Source organism: Spinacia oleracea, chromosome 5 (assembly GCF_020520425.1).
Source record: "Spinacia oleracea cultivar Varoflay chromosome 5, BTI_SOV_V1, whole genome shotgun sequence".
Taxonomy (NCBI): Eukaryota; Viridiplantae; Streptophyta; class Magnoliopsida; order Caryophyllales; family Amaranthaceae; genus Spinacia; species Spinacia oleracea.
In genome coordinates this window covers 98,508,139-98,529,199 of record NC_079491.1, presented here as the reverse complement: position 1 = coordinate 98,529,199, position 21,061 = coordinate 98,508,139, and the positions used below count along the sequence as shown (strand labels likewise).

The window sequence follows — 21,061 nt, the reverse complement described above, 5'->3', positions numbered from 1 at the left end:
TCAACTTTCAAAAGTCCATCAAAATAGAGGTTTGGAACGTTACCTTGTTGACATGGTCTAAGCAACAATGCCAAAGATTAGTGGAACTCAAATCAAGCGATTGATTTGAACCTAGTAAAGTTCTTATTGTTAAAGAGTTGGTTGTTTTAATCAAGCATACATGACTCAACCCGTAAATGACCATTTCATTCAAATAAACAAACAAACATTGTTTTTGTTTTTCTTGAATGTGAGTCTTTCTGTGTTTGAAAACACAAATTTAGGTATGATGATTATGGAAAAAAATAGCCATTAAGTTCCAGCCTTGAAAGGACTTAAAACAAACTAGATGACCCTACAACTAATGTAGCATTGCCATGGTTCATTTCCCACTTGTAGGTCATTAGTGTAGGCTAGCTTCCATTGTTTGAGTTATTACCAAAGTAAGAACTCAAGCGGTATATGATACCAAGGAAGTTTGATTGTTAGGTCACTTCTCTTTAAACATAAACTTATAGGTAGAAACGGAATCATGAATTCCTTTCATTTGTTCCTTGTTTTCCTATTTCTTGTACCCTTTCTTATAGTCTCACTACTACATTTTTGATCAAATGCAACGGAAATAAAATGGCTAATGCGACGGTCCAGCCGTTGCCGTTGTAATAGAGGTATCTAATGCAACGCCTATATTCTATTGCAACAGTTTCTCTTATACCATCGCGTTAGCTTTGCTAATGCAACGACTAATGCAACGGCTCTACCTATAAGGCTATACGTCATTAAAAATAAGGCCATAGAAAAGCACCCACTCACGTGTCACGACACACAAGTACTCTTACCCATACTTTTTTCATCGCCTCAGCTCCTTCCTCCACAAGCCTTTCACTCTCTAACTTAGGGTTTTGGGAAAGTTCATCACCGAAATTCATTCGAGATTCGTCAATTTTTGAAAGATCTGTCATCAAAATCCTTGAAGATTGGGAAGATCTCATCTTTTCTTATATTTAAAGGCCAATCGTAATTGAAGGTATTTCTTATATTTTTTTTACTTACAATTTGATGTTTTTTTATCAGTTTTTGCATCAAATATGCATTTGAATCATTTGTATATTGACTTGAAAATTGAATTGGTGTTGTCGAATTCCTATAATTTCTTCATATACGACATTTTTCTGTACTAATTTCTCTAAACTTTGTCCATTTCGTTCCGATTTGTTGATGTATAGTATGCAGTTTCATCAATTAGGTAATTGTTTTTCCTTAAATCCTCTATTTTCTCCATATATATTTTTGGGGAAAATTAAGTACTCCGTAAAATTCTAGCTTTAAATAACGAAGTTATGCTGGTCAAATTGTTTAATTTTTTAAATTATATAGGTCCAAAAGCAATGATATTTGGACCTTAAAAAATTTCCGGAGTGTGAATGGTTTTTCTGTGAAAAAAGGAAGAGTAAAAGAAAAATAGCTAAATTTAGGTTATAAGTTTAAGTTGAAATTTAGAAATAGGTCAACTTTCTGCAACTACTTGTGCAACTATTATGATTTTGTTGTCAATAAATATAAAATGACGATTTGGTGCTGGAGTTTGAGTCATGTTTAACCTTGAATGCTACACTTAGTTAAAGCTAAGTTCTCCAGATATTTTTAGTATTTTTTGCTCCTATAGTTAGAATGATGCCAATTTCCAGATTATAATAATAAAACCATGCTCTGTATATATTTCTTATAATTTGGCATTGTGATCGATGCTTGCTTGTTGTTATCATAAAGAGGCTAATCCTGAAATAAAAATTAGTGTTCTTGGCAATTGTAAATACAAAAAAAGTTGGTGATTTGAATTCATTTATTTTTGTCACAACTTCCTCGTAGTCGCTTGAATGTTGTACATAAACGACTAAACTCTTTCCATTACGAGTAATGATAGTGTGAGGGTGTGAGCTATGCTAGCAAGAGTCTTGCGGTTCGATCTATTTGAGAAAGGAATAGTGTTATGTAGTGTATGTGAGAGAGTGGTTGTATTGTCAAGGAAGTATGAGAGAAGTTGTATGCTTTTAGTTATACCTTTATATATAAAATTAACCCTTATGTAGTTGCATTTTCAAGTACAAAAATCATTGGGCATTCTACATTTTTATGGTAAGACCGAGTCCCATTTTATGATGGGATTCGCTTCTAAATTTACTTTCATTGTGTACAATGTTCTTCTGTTATACTTCAGATTTCACCTGTAGTAAAAAAAAAAGGTAAAGAATTAAAACTACTATTTTTTTGCTAAAGTCTTAGTTATGTTGTCTATGCTGCTGTCTATGCTGGTTTTTATGAGACTCACCTGTAACATATTTTGGAAAAAGTTATGCTCACTACAACTCAGGAAAAATTTATTACATTAATGAAAATGTTAAGAGTTTTGTCACTTGACTTTACCCTTCTCATTCTAAGACTGATGAAAAATATGTGTTCTCGTCACCTTCAGTAACCCACCTCACTTTTTCCTTCTGCCTTAGGTACTCAGTGTAGAGTTTATGCACTATGTGATACTCATTTCTGGTTGTAACTTCAGCGTCTGGCTAGCACATCATTACTTGGATCAGAACGCAATTGAATATGTGTATCAGTCATGGCTTGGAGAGCCTTAGTATCAGCTATTCAAAGATCTCCATACATCTGTAGTGCCTTTAATTTTTAAACAACTACGAACATCTTATACCCTTTCATAGGCTCACTCCACCCTCTCTTGACTATCTCCTGAAATCTGTTAGATTGACACCAGAAATTGAAGAATTTGAAAGACTTCTTGCCTTGCTGGTCAGGTAATATTCTCACAATAGCCGGACAGTTAATATTCTTCACCTCACTTTTCTTTTTATGACTATTCAGTCCCCTAACATTCTAACATAACAAACTATCCAGTCAGATCAGGAGGCTCCCCTTCCTCATCTGAATTCTCATTTTGACCAACCATTCTCACACCTCTCCATGTGTACGTCTCCTCATTTTGAGTATTCTAGCACATAAAACTTATTTTGAGTGCCCACTAGTTTCACTTGGTGAACCCTTGGTGTTCTCATATTCTGACCAGTGTGTACCACCTTGAAGCCACCATCATCCTCATTACAACACCCAAGTTTTCTACTTCTTCCTAACACACTTCTCAGTTAAGTATCCTAACCCTTTTCAAACAGTATACACAGTTGGCCTCCACTCATAGATCACCCATTGAGTCACAACAATCCCTTTCTCATTCATAAGCCTTACTTAATCTGGGAATTCCTGCTATAAACTGACCTCCATCATTACTCTTGCATAGTGAAGTTTCTCCCTCTTTTTTGTTGTTTTGTCCACTTTAACTAGCTTCCTAACAATTCCAGCAATTTTACCTAGGCTTTTCTCTCCCCATTATTTGAATTCCAAATTAGGTAGTTGAATCCAAATTGGAACCGTTCTAATATCCTTTTTCTGAATGTTCAAATCAGTGTTAAAATCAGAGTGCCATGGCTTCACAATTAGAGTTTTATTATTGAAAAATTGAAAGTCTCCTTGTAGAATTTTATCACAATTTTCCATAGTTTTCAATCTAACTATGAAAGTTCCCCGTCCTGCAGCAGCGAACTTATCAATTCTCATTTCCCCCCTTATCCTTCGAATGAACCAATCCATTACATGTTTTGGTGGATTAGCCTCAATCACATAGCACAAAATTGATGATTCCCAAAATCACTTAATTCAATGTGTTGGTGGCATTGCTTCAATTATTAGCTTTACTGTTAGTGTTCAATCTGAAGATTACCTTTTACATTGGCTAGAAAGTTACCATGATCCTGTTTTTGGCTATTTCAATTGGGGACAGTTAGTTTGGTTTTTTATGACAGTGAAAAAGGAAATGCGGTCTCTTTTCTGTGTTTAGAATGACCTTGCCATCTTGTTCTTTAGTTCTACTCTCTCCTTTTCTCTATGGTTAGGCAATACTTCTTTGATTTGGATTGCCTACAAGTTGAAGACAATTGTCATTCAAAACTGCAGTTTTCTAAAATGATCAAGTATAGTTTTCAAATTGCATAGATTCACCAAGTTGCTCACCTGCATTATTCTGTTCTGGTCTATTTTTTTTCTTCATATTTGGAAATTCATATGCTTGGTAGTGTTTAAGCTTTTTCTGTGAAAATTGAGCTTAAAGTTCTGTTTTCTGATTCGAAGTTGGTGATGTATGTACAGCCTTGATGCAATCCCTATGAACTGACATGGAGTGTCAGGTACATAGATGGAGTACTCTGGTTATAATACATATTCTGATATTAGTGCATGTCAGCAAATGGGTAATTACATTCCTTATAAAGTGACTGGGATGAGTGACTTTCTCTATAGTGCCCAGTTAGGATTGGATTTTGATAACCTATTTTGTGAAACTGAAACCCCTTGTCAATCAAATAGGCCCCTATACAGTAGCTTAGTATCATATCAGATTCAAGCACTATTTAAATGTTTCTCACACTTTGATGTATACCTGATCTTTAATACAGGTTTTAGCTATGGATGTTGCTTTAGTTTATACATTTTTAATGGAAGTAATAACATGAAAAATCATTTCTTTTGACTTTATGTAAGTGTCATTTTTTGTCAGATCATAGATTTTGCATTTTTCTGTAATGAATTTCTGGCGATTAGTCCCGTTTACTGAACTGAGACGCTGATAAAGTCTTTTATATTTTTACTTGAGTAAACGCAAAGGTTATTACTATTTATCGTGTTTTAGCTAGTTTAACTTGTGCCCATTCGTGATTTAAACTTGCAGGAGCATGGTGAGCTAAATGGAGAAGAAATGTAGATCTAGCGCTAGCAATGAGACGGTGGAGGCTCTTGTTTGTTTTGGGTCGTTTTGTGATTTCTAGTAACGTTGAATTTGTTTCTATGGATTTTAATTTTATGTACTTTTGTCATTAAAAACACAAAATTAATTAGTGAATAACTATTTTGTAATGTGTGTGTCCTATGGGCACTAATATTGTAATATTACTCTTCAAGTCAATGAAAATCTTTTGTTATTGGCCAACTTTATTATTATTTTATTATTATTATTATTATTATTATTATTATTATTATTATTATTATTATTATTATTATTATTATTATTATTATTATGAAGAACCGTTGCATTAGGTGCCCAAAAGAATTTTTTGACAAAAAATTACCGTTGTATTACGGAAAAGGCGTTGCATTATTTCATTAAGCCATAGTAGGTACCCGTTGCATTAGCTAAAATTACCCGTCGCATTAGCTAAAATTACCCGTCGCATTAGCTAAATCACCCGTCGCATTAGCTAAATTACCCGTCGCATTAGCTAAAAAGCTAATGCGACACTCCATCTAAGAACCGTCGCATTAGGTGGAAACCTAATGCAACGGTATTAAATTTCCGTCGCATCAGGTCATTGAACGTTGCATTAGGCCTAATGCAAAGCCACCGGATGCAAGGGTCATTTGGCGTAACGTTAGGTCTAATGCAACGGATTTTCATGCCTATTGCAACGATTTTAGGCGTTGCATCTGACTAGAAATGTAGTAGTGCTCTTAAGAATTAACTTCTCTAGTGTTGACTTTTATACTCTGTTAGACATGTCCAATGTCACTCCAACAAAGTTCTTATCATTTTATTTATGTTGAATAATCTGTTTCAACTAGATGATCTTACCAGAAGCTTCTAACGTTCCCTAAGCATCGATCTATTCGAATGTCTAGGGACTAGACTCATTGGAGAATTAAATGGATAAAAGGTATTAGGTTGTTAACCATTGGTAAAGCTGAGCGTTTAAACTAAATTCTTTATGATCTCAAACTACATTGTATTTTGAATTCACAAGCACCAATCGGTTTTCCATTCGACTTTGATATTCGAAAACAACCATAAAAGTCGCTAAAAGAAACGTACATTTTTAAATTGCTCATTTTCTCTCATTTCCGTGAATCATTCTTGGGTTCACTACCAATCGAGGAAATTTACAATTACCTTTCTAAAAGGATTTACTGCAGTGCAAGATATTTAATTATAAACAATAATTAAAACATACATTGAAGCATGCAAAGTCTAAACATTTATCATGAGTAATAACTTCAAAATTAAAGCATCATGCAATTTAAACAAGTCATTGGCATTTTATTCGAATTTATTGTTCCGGCAGGTGTGAATAAAATGAATTCAAGATCCTTAAATCATTGAAGAATTAAGCACATAATGTATTTAGACTCAATTCTAAAATATTTTAGGTAAGCAAATCCTTTGCTAATAGTCTAGAACTACTCTTGGTTGATAGGTACGTCTAAGAACTTATTAGGTAAACCTATCTCATTTGCCACGACATAAAAGGACTCTTTACTTATATCGTTGAGTTACAAGAAAATGTCGTTTTGGCAACGGAAAATGTCGCTGCCAAAAATATCTTTAGCAACAATTTTGCATTTAAGGCAACGATTTCAGGTTGTTATGGGAGATGCTGTTACTAAAGGTATCTGCAACGACTTTTTTTCGTTGCCAAAAATGTATATATGGCAACAATATCTTCGTTGCTAAACATATGCCGTTGTCAAAACTCAATGGTAGGCGAGTAGGCAAATCCTATTTTTCACAACCATAAATAGTCGTTACCAAAAAGTTTTCCTATTTTGCAACGACATATGGTGTTGCCAAAAAGAAATAAATCAATTAGTACGAACACTAGTTGTTATGCTTTTATTATATTTATATCGTATCATTAAAATATTGATAATAAATTTTACAAGAACATAAACCATAATATCCAACAATTAGAATTAACAATAGAACCCGATTTCATAGATCATTAAATTTACATTATCCAAAAAAAAAATATGACTACAAAATTTCAAAAGGTGATGAAAAATCAATTCTTAGAGAACTTATAATCACAAATATCAATTTTCCGATACATGGTGGGAGTGTGAAAGGAGTGCTCACTTCAATGTTAGAAATGACAACATTCTTGTTGCCATTAGCTTCTGTATTTGACCTTTTCTTCTGGTGAAAATTCTGACTGTCTTGAAGGGGTAGTGAATTATAGTCATTAGTCGAAACTAAATTTGCCTCACTGATCTTTAGTTCTCGTGATCGCCTTGCAGCTACTTCTCATCAATGTTTAAGGTAATTTCAGGTTAACTTTAGTGGTCGAGACTACAAATGGAGCCAACATGGCATTACTCATTGCTCTCAGTTGCATCTAACTACTTCCATGAGTCCTCTGATCTGCTGAGCATATGCTTACATTGTTTTGAAGGAAATAATGCCCTTGGTCCAAGTATGCATTTAATGGCCATGCATTTTACAGTTTCTAGCTCTCCGAGTGGCCTTGTACAACTTTCAACATCTCATCCCGATTTATGGGAGGACAATCCCAATCTTGCGATCTTGAGATTAGACTTCGTTTGATAGGTGATTACCTGAGCTTTGCCTTTATAGCCTCCTTTTACGGTGCGACGGTTGACAACGTCAAAGTAAGCAGTTCTCAAACAATTAATCTCAAATCACTCAGGTATTGAGGATTAGTGTCTAATAATTTTAATGAAATTTACTTATGAAAGATTTTCATCTCTTACAGTAAAGTTTTATAGGTCTTCCCGATACTAGTCTTCCCAAAATAAGTATCTATGAAAATGATTACGACATTGCCATGTCCACATAGTTCAAGAAACAAAACTACTAGTCATCTTGCATTCTAGTCGTCTAACGTTTTTTATGCGTCCATCTTTATAGAAAACTCCGACCAGGGACCATTTTCAACTTTTGACATTCAAGTTCACTTGATAGACATTTCTTAGTCACTTGACTGGTCCTGACAGTCTATCTTGAATATATGGTCAAATTGAAGGGACTCATCATTTAATAAACCACAAATTAAATGGAAAAATGAATTCTATTCATTAATGTGAATGATTAACCAATAATGTTTTACAAAGTATTAAACTCTAAAACTTTAAAACATTAAATAAGGACATCAAAGCCATTCTCCAACATGCTTGATTCCCATAGCTGCAGTGTGCGAGTTGTGCTTCGCCTGCGGCAGAGGTTTAGTCAATGTATCTGAGATGTTGTCATCAGTTCCAATCTTGCTTATCTCAACTTCTTTTCTTTCAACGAACTCACGTAGAAGGTGAAATCTATGAAGTACATGCTTGACTCTCTGGTGGTGTCTGGGCTCCTTTGCCTGTGCAATAGCTCCATTATTATCACAATACAGAGCTATTGGTCCTTTAATGGAGGGGACTACACCAAGTTCACCTATGAACTTCCTTAGCCATATAGCTTCCTTTGCTGCTTCATGTGCAGCAATGTACTCCGCTTCAGTTGTAGAATCCGCAATGGTGCTGTGCTTAGCACTTTTCCAGCTTACTGCACCTCAGTTGAGGCAGAAGACAAACCCAGACTGTACTCAACGAAATCGAGTGATTTTTGTGTCAATTCCGCATGTAAAAGACATTCTAAAATTTTGACAAAAGTACTATTTTTCGGCCGAACCCAGAATTCCCAAATTCGAAGCCTAACTATGATTTTTCGGAGGTTTTAGTTTTTCGAACGCAAAAGTTTGTAATTTTAAGATGTTAAATTGAATATTTGCGATTCTTGTTGTTAAATCATGAATTTTTGATTGACCTACTGTATATGTTTAACAAATTTGAATGCCTAAGCTTGTTAATTATACAACCTAATTTGTAATTGTAATTAATTTGTTGAAATTGGAATAATTTAGAATTTGATTTGGTTTTAATAATTAATTAACGATTTAATTAGGCATCCATGATTAAAAACCACCATAAACATTGTTAATTTATGATAAATTTTAAATTTTTATGACCTAGATTTGAATCCATGATAATCGGAAATTAATTGATTAATAAATTTTCGATTTTTTGCCCTAAAATTATAAATATAATATGATTTATTAATTTGTCATTACACTACAAGGAAAAGGGGCTTAGGCAACACCCAATTGGCCACGGTTTTTAACAACGTTGCCTAAGCCATATATGGCAACGGTTTACAAGCCTTTGTAAGTTTACTTGGGAGACTGTTGCGAATTAACAATTAGGCCACGGTTTATTAAAAAAGAAAATTTTGAAAAATATAGAACTCTTGCCTAAAATAATTTTGCTAAAACGCGCTAACAAACCCTTGAATTATTTTGCCTTAACGCGCCAATAAACCCCCAAAATTTTTCGTCTTCCCTCCTTCTTTTTTGCCCCCAAAATGCAGTATGACTACTCGTCACATCTGAGTTAGGGTTTCAAAAAAAAATCTTCCCTCTTTCAACTCCAATGAATTTCTCACTCAAAATTTCAGAACAAGGGTTTGAATTTCTATTTCACGATTCTCTGGGTGGAACTAGAAATTAGGGTACCAAAAAATTAGGGTTCAAATTTTCTCTCACTTACACAGTAGCTACGAAATTCATATTGAAAGTATCAGCAAGTCATAATCCCCGACAAGCATTCGAATTTCACAAAATTGCAGCAAATCTTGCGGCTTCGAGCATCCAAACATTCAAAATTGTCATTGGTAAGTTAGCAAATTATGTCTTTTTAATTTTCTGGAAAAAAATATCGATTTTTGGTGGTTTTATTAATTATTTTGCTGTTTATTGAACTCTACATGTCGGATTTGAATTTTGGTGTTGTGAATTTGAAATTCATTTGGGAAATCCCTCAAAGTTTGCATAATTCACTTAATTAGCTGGGAATTAGTGCTACTTTTAAAGAATAGTTGCATTTTGTGGTAAATTTTCTGGTATTAAGTATGAATGTGTAATTTTTCAATTGTTTTGAACTTTGGATATAATAAATTTATAATTTGTGGAGATGTATATGTGCTTCCTTTTTTATTCTTCTTGTTACAGTCCATAGTCCACTCGGAGATTTCATGTTAGTGTTTTATGTGTGTTTCATGTTACTGTCTTGTGTGTGTTGCTTCTGCTAGTTAATAGTCAATAACCAGTTAGGCTATGCAAAGGATTTTTTTCTGAAAGGAAGGGTGTTTACCAATAGGATAAAGATTCTGAGTGCTGGACTCTAGCTGGAGTATGGGAAACCATTTTGAGTTAACATGATATCCTGGTGGCCGTAGATGTTAGATTTTTTTTTTGGAGGAGTGTGTTAGAGGAGCAGTGTCATAACAAGAACAAAAAAAAACATAAGAGAGAAGAAGAAGAAGAGAAGATATAGAGTAGTATATAAGGAGTGAGAAATAACAGGGGGCAGCTAAGTGGGGAACTAAAGTTTGATTTCATTTTTTAGGTTTTTGTTAGTGAGGGTGTTGTTCTAGCATGTAACACGTGGAAATGAGGAGTAAGATTAGTGTCTCATTTGTTTGGAAATTTGGGAAAAGCATAACTAATTTTTACCTTTTTTAGTTTTTTATTTTATTGATACACTTTAATAAGTAATCTTAATAATATTTGCATTCTTCTTGTAAATCCTTGATCCTTGTTTTGATTAATTTAGTGCAGAAGTAATAAGCTCCTTCACTTATATTAATGGGAACATTTTCAATGATAACCCTATACTATTGCTTTTTCTCAATGGTAACCAAAAAAAATACTTATTATCATTGGTAGTCCTTTGTTCATGTTTTTTCTAAATCATGACCTTACTGTTAATTTTTGTTGATAAATCAATTAAATAGTTAACCAAGGTTATACAAAAACTTAGTCAATACAATAGAAAATAAAAAATGATGAACAATGTAGATTTATCCTTGCTCTTTAAATCGAAACCAGTCGTTTGATCTTGTAACAATCCAATCAAAAGGTCTTGATAAATTTCAAAAGGAAGAGCCTGTTGATTATGGTGTCAATGGAATCAATTTCATGCCCTTTGTTGGAAGGGACGTTAGTGAATCAAGATCAAGTTCTCACGTGCGATCAGTTGATGTTTCAAGCATCTTAAATGTCGATGTTGATGCAAATGAGGAAGAAGAAGACTCTGACAATGACGATACAGATTGGGACTGGATGCATGCTACAGAAGATTTCTCAATTCCCGGGTCTTAAGATAATCATTATTATTCTGATTTCCCCTCATCTTTGTAGTAAAAAATATTGTTCTATTATCCATCCTTTGTAGCCTAAAGTATCCTTGTTTTAATTTTGTGTTGTGTGATTCTCTAAGAAACAAGATTATTATTTCATTTTATCATTTTGCACCAATCTTGTTCATTTTTATAATTCTTTTTCTATATTTTAATTGTATATTTGAAACATCTATTTCTATTACAGCAAATAATGTCTATGAAAAATTGGTTACGCTAAACTAATTATCTTTAATGCTTACAGGTTATTTACACTAAGTTAAGCTACACATGCACTGTGATTTTCCTTCTTGAGCAAGTTGTTGAAGTTTAGAGACTATAAACTAGTGCAGGTATACATTTATTAACATTTTACTTGAATTATGATTCCCTTATAATTGTTTATATATTATAAGAGTATAAGGTTTTATATTACTTTAAGTTTTTGTTTTAAATGTTTCTACAGTGATTCAAACACGTACAAAATGGTAAAGCAAGGAAAAGCTTCAAGTTCTAAAGTAGGTCCAAAAGGAGCTGATTATGAGAAACAAAGGAGCATGACTATCGAAAAAAATTCTCTTAAATTTAAAGAACTTGGGTTGGACAAATTGGCTGATCAACTCCTGGCCAAAAGTAAAAACATGCAGTCAAAAGGAAAGGAAAAACATAAGGCCACTAAATCGAATGAAGCAGACTATTTTCCAGAAGAAGATCAATATGATGATGACGATTCTGAAGATGAATTCTTTGAGCTGTCAAATAATGATAGACAAGAAACTGATGGTTTAATGGGCTCAAAATCTATGCCAAAGAAGGTATTGATTGTATAGAATGTCCCTTTTTTTTAAAAGTATTAACAAGTTTTTGTTTCACATTTTATTGATATTAGGGTGTTCTTATGCCTTTTAGATAATGAGTAAGAAACGTGCATCCGCTGTAAAAAAGAAGCCATTATGCCCGTCAATGGAAATGGATGATTTCATTATGATGCAACAACAAAAAGATCCAAGTGAAGATCGTCAAATAGATCTCGAGATAGAAAAACTGGAATCACGATTAAGATCCAAACGCAAGCACTCTTCAATTGTTCCATCAGAAAACCAAGTAGTTGTCGTTCCTCAACAAAATGAAGTAGATCTCGTACCTGTAGAAAATCAAGGCAAGGGTTCTAATGAAAATTCTATGTGTTATTTATGTATTTCCTCTTTTCTGTCCTTTATTGATAATTTGTGTTCCTTACTTAGGTCCAATAAAAAATACCAGAGGGCCTACAAATTTGTTTGAGGTTCATGCTCGCAAATGGGATGACCGTGTGGGCATCATTGGGACAACCAGTGGGACCTATCAAAGCTACGAATGAACTCAGCCTATTTTTTGGAACACTTGCTTGTGATCACAACTGGGCACCATTAATTTACACAGATTGGCATAAAGTTCCTGACAAGGATAAGATGTGGGAATATGTGACTGTAAGTGTTTTATGATTTATTCATTATTTAACATCAATTTTTTTTATTGTCGTTGTATTTCTTACTACCTTCTTGTTACTGAATATAATTTATTAGAGCAAGTATAAACTTCCGGCAATAGCTAAAGATTGGGTGCTTGAGACCATCAATTGGTGTTGGAGAGGCTGGAAATGTCGACTCAAAAAGCGATATTATTATAACTACTCCAACAACAATGACAGATGGAAGTTTCGTCCAAAGAGTGTACCCGAAATGCATTTCAAAACTCTACTGGGTTACTGGAATACTAAGGCGGCAAAGGTATTAGCTAAGAAAAATAATTCTAGTTAATATATTTCATAGTATTTAATGCTTAACATCTTTATTCTTGCATTAGAAAACAAGTTTGCAAAACTTTGAAAATCGCATGCAGCAAGACAACATGCACACAGTTGGTCCTAAAGGCTTTGCTGGTATTCATCAGGAGATGGTGAGAAGGTTATTCCATAAGTAGCTTGAAATATAAAAAAACACCTGAAACTTTTTGTCTAGTAATGTTTGTTTGGTATTTGTCTCAGTTGGAAACAGATGGTAAGCCACCATCTAAATTACAAATGTTTGAAAGGACACGACGTCGAAAAGAAGGAAGAACCTATAAGACATCTTCAGATGATACGCAAAAAAAAATTGTAGGTTCTTTTTTATAAATCCGTGTTGTTTTCATGTTTTGGATTACAATGATTATTTTATTTTAAGAGTTTTATGATGAAAACAGGAAGCAATGCGGCAACAGGAAGCATTACAAGCTGATACAAGTAATGATTGTCAAAAAGACCCGTTCGATGAAGTAATGAAAGATGACCATAATGGATATGTCCGGTTGATGGGGAAAGGAGTGTCTCGCAAAAAGATGAAGGGGAAAGGAGCAGATAAGTCATTAACTTTTCCCACTGAAATTATGGACTCCATCAAAGCCAATGTGCAAAAGGATATGATTTGCTCGAGAGGAAGAACTTGCCAAGAAACAGGAAGCACATGATGTACAAGTTGCTGCATTTTTAGAGATGCAAAAGAACTATGAATCTCAAAAGGAAAGTATGACACTTGATATTGTCAGTTTAGTGCTTGCCCAACTAGAAAAAGGAAAACAAGATCGTAATCCTACACCAGATTTAATTGCAAAGGCTATTGTATCCACATCCATCGGTCATGCAGATCATCGGTGAGGGCATTTGCCTCAATGTTTAATCAATCAGGTATGTTCATCTTTTTTAACCTCCCTTCTCACTCTCCTTTTTATTTTGAGCCAAGTGCTAAGGGTGATTGTGGTTACGGTTTTTTATATTTATTTAGCTAGAAGGGTAAATGTGATTGATATATTCTTGATGGTATAAAAGTGTATTAGTTTTTGACTTGGTTTTGGATTGAGAGCGTTGTCATGAAATTGTTTCAGGTATTAAACAATTTCAAATTTGGGTTGTTCAGTTTACAATGGAAACTCTGCCGAATTTTTTACTCAATTTTTTTGATACTTTGTCTTTTGATATACTTAGATGTATTAATCATGGGTTGTTTTTTTTTGTGTTTGCAGGGTAGTATATCCGAAGCGTACAACTTTTTGGAGGGATGATTTCGGATTTTAGGTCTAACCATTAATTAGACTTTGACAACATTTTGGTGTATATTAACAATTTGGAAAACTTTTTAGACATGTAAGATGTGTTGATGGGTGGATGTAAACTTGTATGGATGTACTTTGATGGGTGGATTTATTTGATGCACGTATATTTAAGATGAGTTAATATAGTTTTTGATCTATGGATAATTTCAAGAATTAAATTGTTTTTTTATTTAGATTTATATGATTTCCTTATAAAGTTGAAACTGTTGCCTAAAAGCCTCAAATTAATGTTGCTTAATACTTAAAAAGTGTGGCCATAGATACAACTACCATTCTCATTAACAAAAAAGGGTTGCCGGAGATTATAAGAAATCCGTTGCAATAAGAATAAGTGTTGCCTAAATTTGAATGAAATTCGTTGCAATAAAGAGATAATCGTTGCCACATAAAACTGTTGCTATAGGTTTCTAAAGGCAACGGTTTACATAATCCGTTGCCGTAGATGAAAACTCGTTGCCTTATATCTATGGCAGCGCCACCTTAATGCAACGGATTTTAAACTGTTGCCATAGGCTTATTGCAACCCTTTTTGAATCTATGACCACAGTTTTTTGTCGTTGCCTAAACTCTTTTTTCTAGTAGTGTTAATTTTGAAATAAAAGTTTTAATTTTTATGAAACTCGCTCAAAAAACTTGCACGCACAAAGCAATGGACGCTACGTGTTACCCTTAAGGGGTGTTGTATAGTGCGGGCATGCGACGACGGTCAAGGGAGCTCGTCGCCCATGCGGTACAATGCAGCGAGCAAGGGCCATGGCACACGAGCACAAGGCAACACGCTGCCCTTGTGTCGAGTGTTGTGTGCAACGTGGGCGATGGGCGATGGGCGATGGGCATTGGTGTGAGCCAGGCGAGCAGTCGCGTGTGGGCAGCGAGCATGCTGCGCCACGGCGCACGCTGTCGCGCCCAGCGAAGCAACCAGATGCGTCGAGTGAGGCAGGCTGCACGCAGCGTGGCCTGGGCTAGCTGCGATGCGTGTGGCCTGCTCGTATGATGCCATGCGATCATTCGATGGGGCGCGCATGCCTCATGACTCGATGGGGCTTGGGCGCAAGCCCAAGTGCCTCGTCTTGTTACGATTGATATGTTTTGATTTTAATTTTGAATTTTCAGTTCGGAAACGATTTTAATTAATTTTAAAATTCGTAATTTAAATTGTTTTCTCGGAATTTAATTTTGAATAATCTAATTATTATAAATTTAAATTTATACTAATTATTTTACTAAAATTAAAACCTTGAATTAATTTAAATTCATTTTAATTCAACTGAAAATAAATTAAATGGATTCAATTATAAATTTATATGACCTTTAAATTTTAATTAAATTTGTATGTTTCCGGTTAGACTAGGAAATACATTTTTATGTTTAAAATTAGTAAAGCATGTGAGTTTATTGGTTTAAGTGGGAGCATTTTTAGTCATAAACTCTTGATTAGGTCTATATTCCTTTAAGGTTAAAACAACTTGATTAGAATTAATAAGGACTGAATAATTGGTAGATTATTGGTGCCCTTGATTAATTGCTGCAAATATTTATGTGATGCATAACATGTTCTACTAACTAGCTATGTGGTCCATTCATGATAATGAATGGGTGAATGGTATATATTGTATATGTACTGTTTTGCAGGTTATTGAAAAGTGACTAGTATGGCCCAAATAGGATAGAAAATATGGTCTGCGTACCATTAATTTGAATGTAATATTGGTCAAAAGTACCAAATTTTATTGCTTTTAAATATGGTCTGCGTACCATCAAATAGTTGTAATTAGTTTAATTATATCTCATCCTATTTGAAGAAAATGGCGCCTCCCATGGTGAAATTCAAGACGAATTTTCCAATCCATTTTCAAGACGGAGTTTGAAGTTGAAGCTTCAAGATTCAGTCGGGCCATACTAGATCACATTTATATCTTATGCATGTTTTAAGTTATTTATCGCTTTAAATATGTCTTAATTATGCATGAGATTATGGCTTGATTATGTTGTATGATTAAGGTTTTAGTTCACTTAAAATCTAACCAACATAGTAAGAGGCTTAAGTTCCAAACTTAAAAATTGAGTTAAAATGTGCCATGCCAAAATAACACTTACTTAGTTAACCTTTACATCAATCATAGTAATAGTTTTACGCCATAGCGAGGTGTTACTTATTTATTCTAAAGGGGTAAGGTACACAAATAATTGTGAGTACATGTTAATTTTGGTGAAACTCAACGATATAAGTAAGGAGTCCTTTTATGTCGTGGAAAATGTGATAGGTTTACCTAATAAGTTCTTAGACGTACTTGTCAACCAAGAGTAGTTTTTAGACTATTAGCCAAAGGCTTTGCTTATCTAAAATATTTTAGAATTGAGTCTAAATACATAATGTGCTTAATTCTTCAATGATTTAAGGGTCTTGGAATCATTTTATTCACACCTGCCGGAACACATAAATTGAATAAAATGCTTAATAAATGATAAATTATGCATGTTTTCTAGAATTTAAAGTTTATTAAGAGAAATTGTGAATGATTATTTATTTGTTTATTCTTTTTCAATTGTAGTTTTAACTATGGCAAACAACAATTCATTCAACATCCGATCAATTCTCGAAAAGGAGAAGTTGAACGGGAAAAACTTCCTTGAATAGCAGAGGAACTTGCAAATAGTTCTTATGCAGGAAGAAAAGGAGTATGTCCAGGAAGAGGCGATGCCCAAAGCCGCTGGCGACGGGGTCACTCAGGCAGCCCTCAATCGTTGGATTGATGCCAACAAGGATGTGAAATGTCTAATGCTTGCAACCATGAGTGCAGATCTACAGAAAACGTTCATCAACTCAGATGCTTTCACGATCATTAGTGAGTTAAAGAACATGTTCCAAGATCTGGCTCGAGTCGAAAGATTCGAGACTCATAAGCAAATTCTAGAGACCAAGCTTAAGAAAGGCGAGCCCGTAAGTCCACATGTTCTCTCAGGAAATGGCTGTAGACACCATCTTGAGAATTGGACTCATTGAGAATATGAGTCGGCTGGATCAGCAATTCTATCAGGAAATGGTTGTAGACACCATCCTCCATTCTCTTCATAGCGGGTATGATCAGTTCAAGCTGAACTATAGTATGAATAGTCTGGACAAAACGCTCACTGAGCTTCACGGTATGCTGAAGACCGCTGAAAAGACGCTCAAAAGTGATAAGCAAGATGTGCTTATGGTGCATGGGGGCAAGTTCAAGAAATCTGGTAAAAAGAGGAATGCTAAGAAAGGTGGCAATAAGGCCAGCCAGACTAAGAAACCAGGCGGCACCAAATCTGAAAAGAAGAAGGTGAGCCAACCCACTTCTGAATCTGAATGCTTCTACTGCAAGAAGAAGGGGCATTGGAAGAGAGATTGCTTGAAGCTTAAGGAAGATCAGAAGAACGGAACAGTCGTTCCATCTTCAAGTATTTTCGTTATAGACTGTGTACTTGCTATTTCAACTTCTTGGGTATTAGATACAGGTTGTGGCTCACACTTATGTTCCAATTCATAGGGACTAAGAAGAAGTAGAAGGTTAAGCAAGGGTGAAGTCAACCTACGAGTGGGAAATGGAGCAGGGATTGCTGCATTAGCTGTAGGAACTTATTATTTGTCGTTGCCCTCTGGGCTAGTTTTGGAACTGGAAGATTGTTTCTATGTTCCAAGTCTTACTAAAAACATCATTTCTGTTTCTTGCTTAGATGCTAAGGGATTTTCCTTTTCAATAAAAGACAATAGTTGTTTGTTTTATTTTAAAGAGATGTTTTATGGATCTGCTAGATTAGTCAATGGACTTTATTTATTAGATCACGACAAACAAGTTTATAACATAAATACCAAAAAGGCCAAAAAGGATGATTCAGATCTCACCTATCTGTGGCATTGTCGATTATGCCATATTAACTTGAAACGCTTAGAAAGACTTCAAAAGGAAGGAATTCTAGAACCATTTGACTTAGAGGATTATGGTAAGTGCGAATCATGTTTACTTGACAAAATGACAACGCAACCTTTCTCTAAAGTTGGAGAAAGAGCAACTGAACTATTGGGTTTAATCCATACAGATGTATGTGGACCAATGCGTACAAATGCTAGAGGTGGTTTAAGCTACTTTATCACTTTCACTGATGACTTCAGTAGATATGGTTATGTCTACCTAATGAAGCATAAGTCTGAATCCTTTGACAAATTCAAGGAATTTCAGATTGAAGTAGAGAATCAGTTAGGAAAGAAGATTAAGGCACTGCGGTCTGACAGAGGCGGTGAATATCTGAGCTATGAATTTGATGACTCCATATGAGTTATGGTTTGGAAAGCCTCCAAAAGTGTTTTTTCTTAAGATTTGGGGATTTGAAATATACGTCAAACGATTAATTTCAAACAAACTTCATCCAAAATCTTACAAATGTATCCTTGTGGGCTATCCAAAGGAAACAAAGGGGTTTGTTGCTCGAGATGGTATCTTTTTGGAAAGAGATCACATTTCCAAAATGAAAGGTAGGAGAAAAGTAGACCTCGAAGAAATTCGAGTCGAACAACAAACTCTAGAGAATGCTCAAGATGACAATCAGGATGAAACTCGGAGATCTTTAGAAGTATCTGGTGAGAATCAAGGACCACCTAGAAATGTAACCCCGCGTAGATCGCAGAGATATAGATCTCAACCGGAAAGGTACTTAGGTAATTTGACGAACGAGAGCTATGAAGTTCTATTACTTGAAAGTGATGAACCTGCGACTTACAAACAAGCTATGACGAGCCCTAGCTCCAATCAATGGCAAGAAGCCATGCAATCTGAATTAGACTCCATGTCTGAAAACCAAGTTTGGGATTTGGTCGATTTTCCAGATGGCTACCAAGCCATAGGAAGCAAATTGGTTTTCAAACTGAAAAAGGACAAGAATGGGAAACTTGAAGTTTTCAAAGCTAGATTGGTTGCAAAAGGTTACAAGCAAGTCCACGGTGTGGATTACGATGAAACCTTTTCACCAGTTGCAATGCTAAAGTCTATTCGGATAATGTTAGCAATCGCTGCATATTACGATTACGAAATATGGCAGATGGATGTCAAAACCGCTTTCTTAAACTGTATTTTAACAGAAACTGTGTTTATGACACAGCCTGAGGGTTTTGAGGATCCAAAGAATGCTAAAAAGGTATGCAAGCTTAAGAAATCAATCTACGGATTGAAGCAGGCATCAAGGAGCTAGAATATACGTTTTGATGAAGCAGTCAGTGACTTTGGTTTCATCAAGAACGCAGACGAATCTTGTGTATACAAGAAGGTTAGTGGGAGAAAAATTGTTTTTCTAGTATTATATGTCGACGACATATTACTTATCGGAAATGACATTCCTATGTTAAACTCTGTCAAGATTTGGCTTGGCAAATGTTTTTCGATGAAGGATCTAGGAGAAGCACAGTACATACTAGGCATCAAGATTTACAGAGATAGATCTAAAAAGATGATTGGACTCAGCCAAAGCACTTATATCAATAAGGTGCTTGAAAGGTTCAATATGGAAGACTCCAAGCGAAGCTACCTACCCATGTCTCATGGAATGACTCTAAGCAAGACTCAGTGCCCAAAAACACTAGATGAGCGTAGACGAATGACTGGGATTCCATATGCATCATTGATTGGTTCAATAATGTATGCTATGATATGTACACGCCCGGATGTTGCGTACGCACTCAGTGCTACGAGCAGATACCAGTCAGACCCAGGAGAGGCACATTGGACTGCTGCCAAGAACATTCTGAAGTACCTGAAAAGGCACAAAGATGACTTCCTGGTCTATGGTGGAGATGATGAATTAATTGTTAAAGGCTATACGGACGCAAGTTTCCAAACCGACAAAGATGATTTCAGATCACGTACAGTCTGGGTTTGTCTTCTGCCTCAATAGAGGTGCAGTAAGCTGGAAAAGTGCTAAGCAAAGCACCATTGCGGATTCTACAACTGAAGCGGAGTACATTGCTGCACATGAAGCAGCAAAGGAAGCTATATGGCTAAGGAAGTTCATAGGTGAACTTGGTGTAGTCCCCTCCATTAAAGGACCAATAGCTCTGTATTGTGATAATAATGGAGCTATTGCACAGGCAAAGGAGCCTAGACACGACCAGAGAGTTCGTTGAAAGAAAAGAAGTTGAGATAAGCAAGATTGGAACTGATGACAACATCTCAGATCCATTGACTAAACCTCTGCCGCAGGCAAAGCACAACTCGCACACTGCAGCTATGGGAATCAAGCATGTTGGAGAATGGCTTTGATGTCCTTATTTAATGTTTTAAAGTTTTAGAGTTTAATACTTTGTAAAACATTATTGGTTAATCATTCACATTAATGAATAGAATTCATTTTTCCATTTAATTTGTGGTTTATTAAATGATGAGTCCCTTCAATTTGACCATATATTCAAGATTGACTGTCATGACTAGTCATGTGACTAAGAAATGTCTATCAAGTGAACTTGAATGTCAAAAGTTGAAAATGGTCCCTGGTCGGAGTTTTCTATAAAGATGGACGCATAGAAAACGTTAGACGACTAGAATGCAAGATGACTAGTAGTTCTGTTTCTTGAACTATGTGGACATGGCAATGTCGTAATCATTTGCATAGATACTTATTTTGGGAAGAGTATCGGACAGACCTATGAAACTTTACTGTAAGAGATGAAAATATGTCATAAGTAAATTTCATTAAAATTATTAGACACTAATCTTCAATACCTGAGTGATTTGAGATTAGTTGTTTGAGAACTGCTTACTTTGACGTTGTCAACCGTCGCACCGTAAAAGGAGGCTATAAAGGCAACGCTCAGGTAATCACCTATCAAACGAAGTCTAATCTCAAGATCGCAAGATTGGGATTGTCCTCCCATAA

General features: G+C 35.1%; 1 protein-coding gene across 2 annotated transcripts; it reads left to right on the top strand.

Annotated features, from left to right (window-relative positions):
* Positions 1-785: 785 nt before the first annotated feature.
* Positions 786-14,317, top strand: LOC110779565 (uncharacterized). Of its 2 annotated transcripts, none has more exons than XM_056829225.1 (10): positions 786-1,006; positions 11,307-11,394; positions 11,508-11,856; positions 11,951-12,200; positions 12,286-12,510; positions 12,607-12,810; positions 12,887-12,979; positions 13,068-13,178; positions 13,265-13,745; positions 14,081-14,317. In XM_056829225.1, exons 5-9 carry the CDS (start codon positions 12,331-12,333, stop codon positions 13,526-13,528), a joined length of 852 nt encoding a protein of 283 aa, XP_056685203.1. In that variant the 5' UTR covers positions 786-1,006; positions 11,307-11,394; positions 11,508-11,856; positions 11,951-12,200; positions 12,286-12,330; the 3' UTR covers positions 13,529-13,745; positions 14,081-14,317. The 2 variants fall into 2 exon arrangements, with proteins under 2 accessions (XP_056685203.1, XP_056685202.1); XM_056829224.1 differs by lacking the exon at positions 786-1,006 and adding an exon at positions 5,715-9,535.
* The last annotated feature ends 6,744 nt before the right edge of the window (positions 14,318-21,061 follow it).

Excerpts from the sequence above, each read along its gene's own strand:
- LOC110779565 (XM_056829225.1), top strand. The coding sequence starts at position 12,331 with ATGCTCGCAAATGGGATGACCGTGTGGGCATCATTGGGACAACCAGTG. Across the intron at positions 12,511-12,606 it reads AGATGTGGGAATATGTGACT|AGCAAGTATAAACTTCCGGC; the intron begins GTAAGTGTTTTA and ends ATAATTTATTAG. Across the intron at positions 12,811-12,886 it reads GGAATACTAAGGCGGCAAAG|AAAACAAGTTTGCAAAACTT; the intron begins GTATTAGCTAAG and ends TTCTTGCATTAG.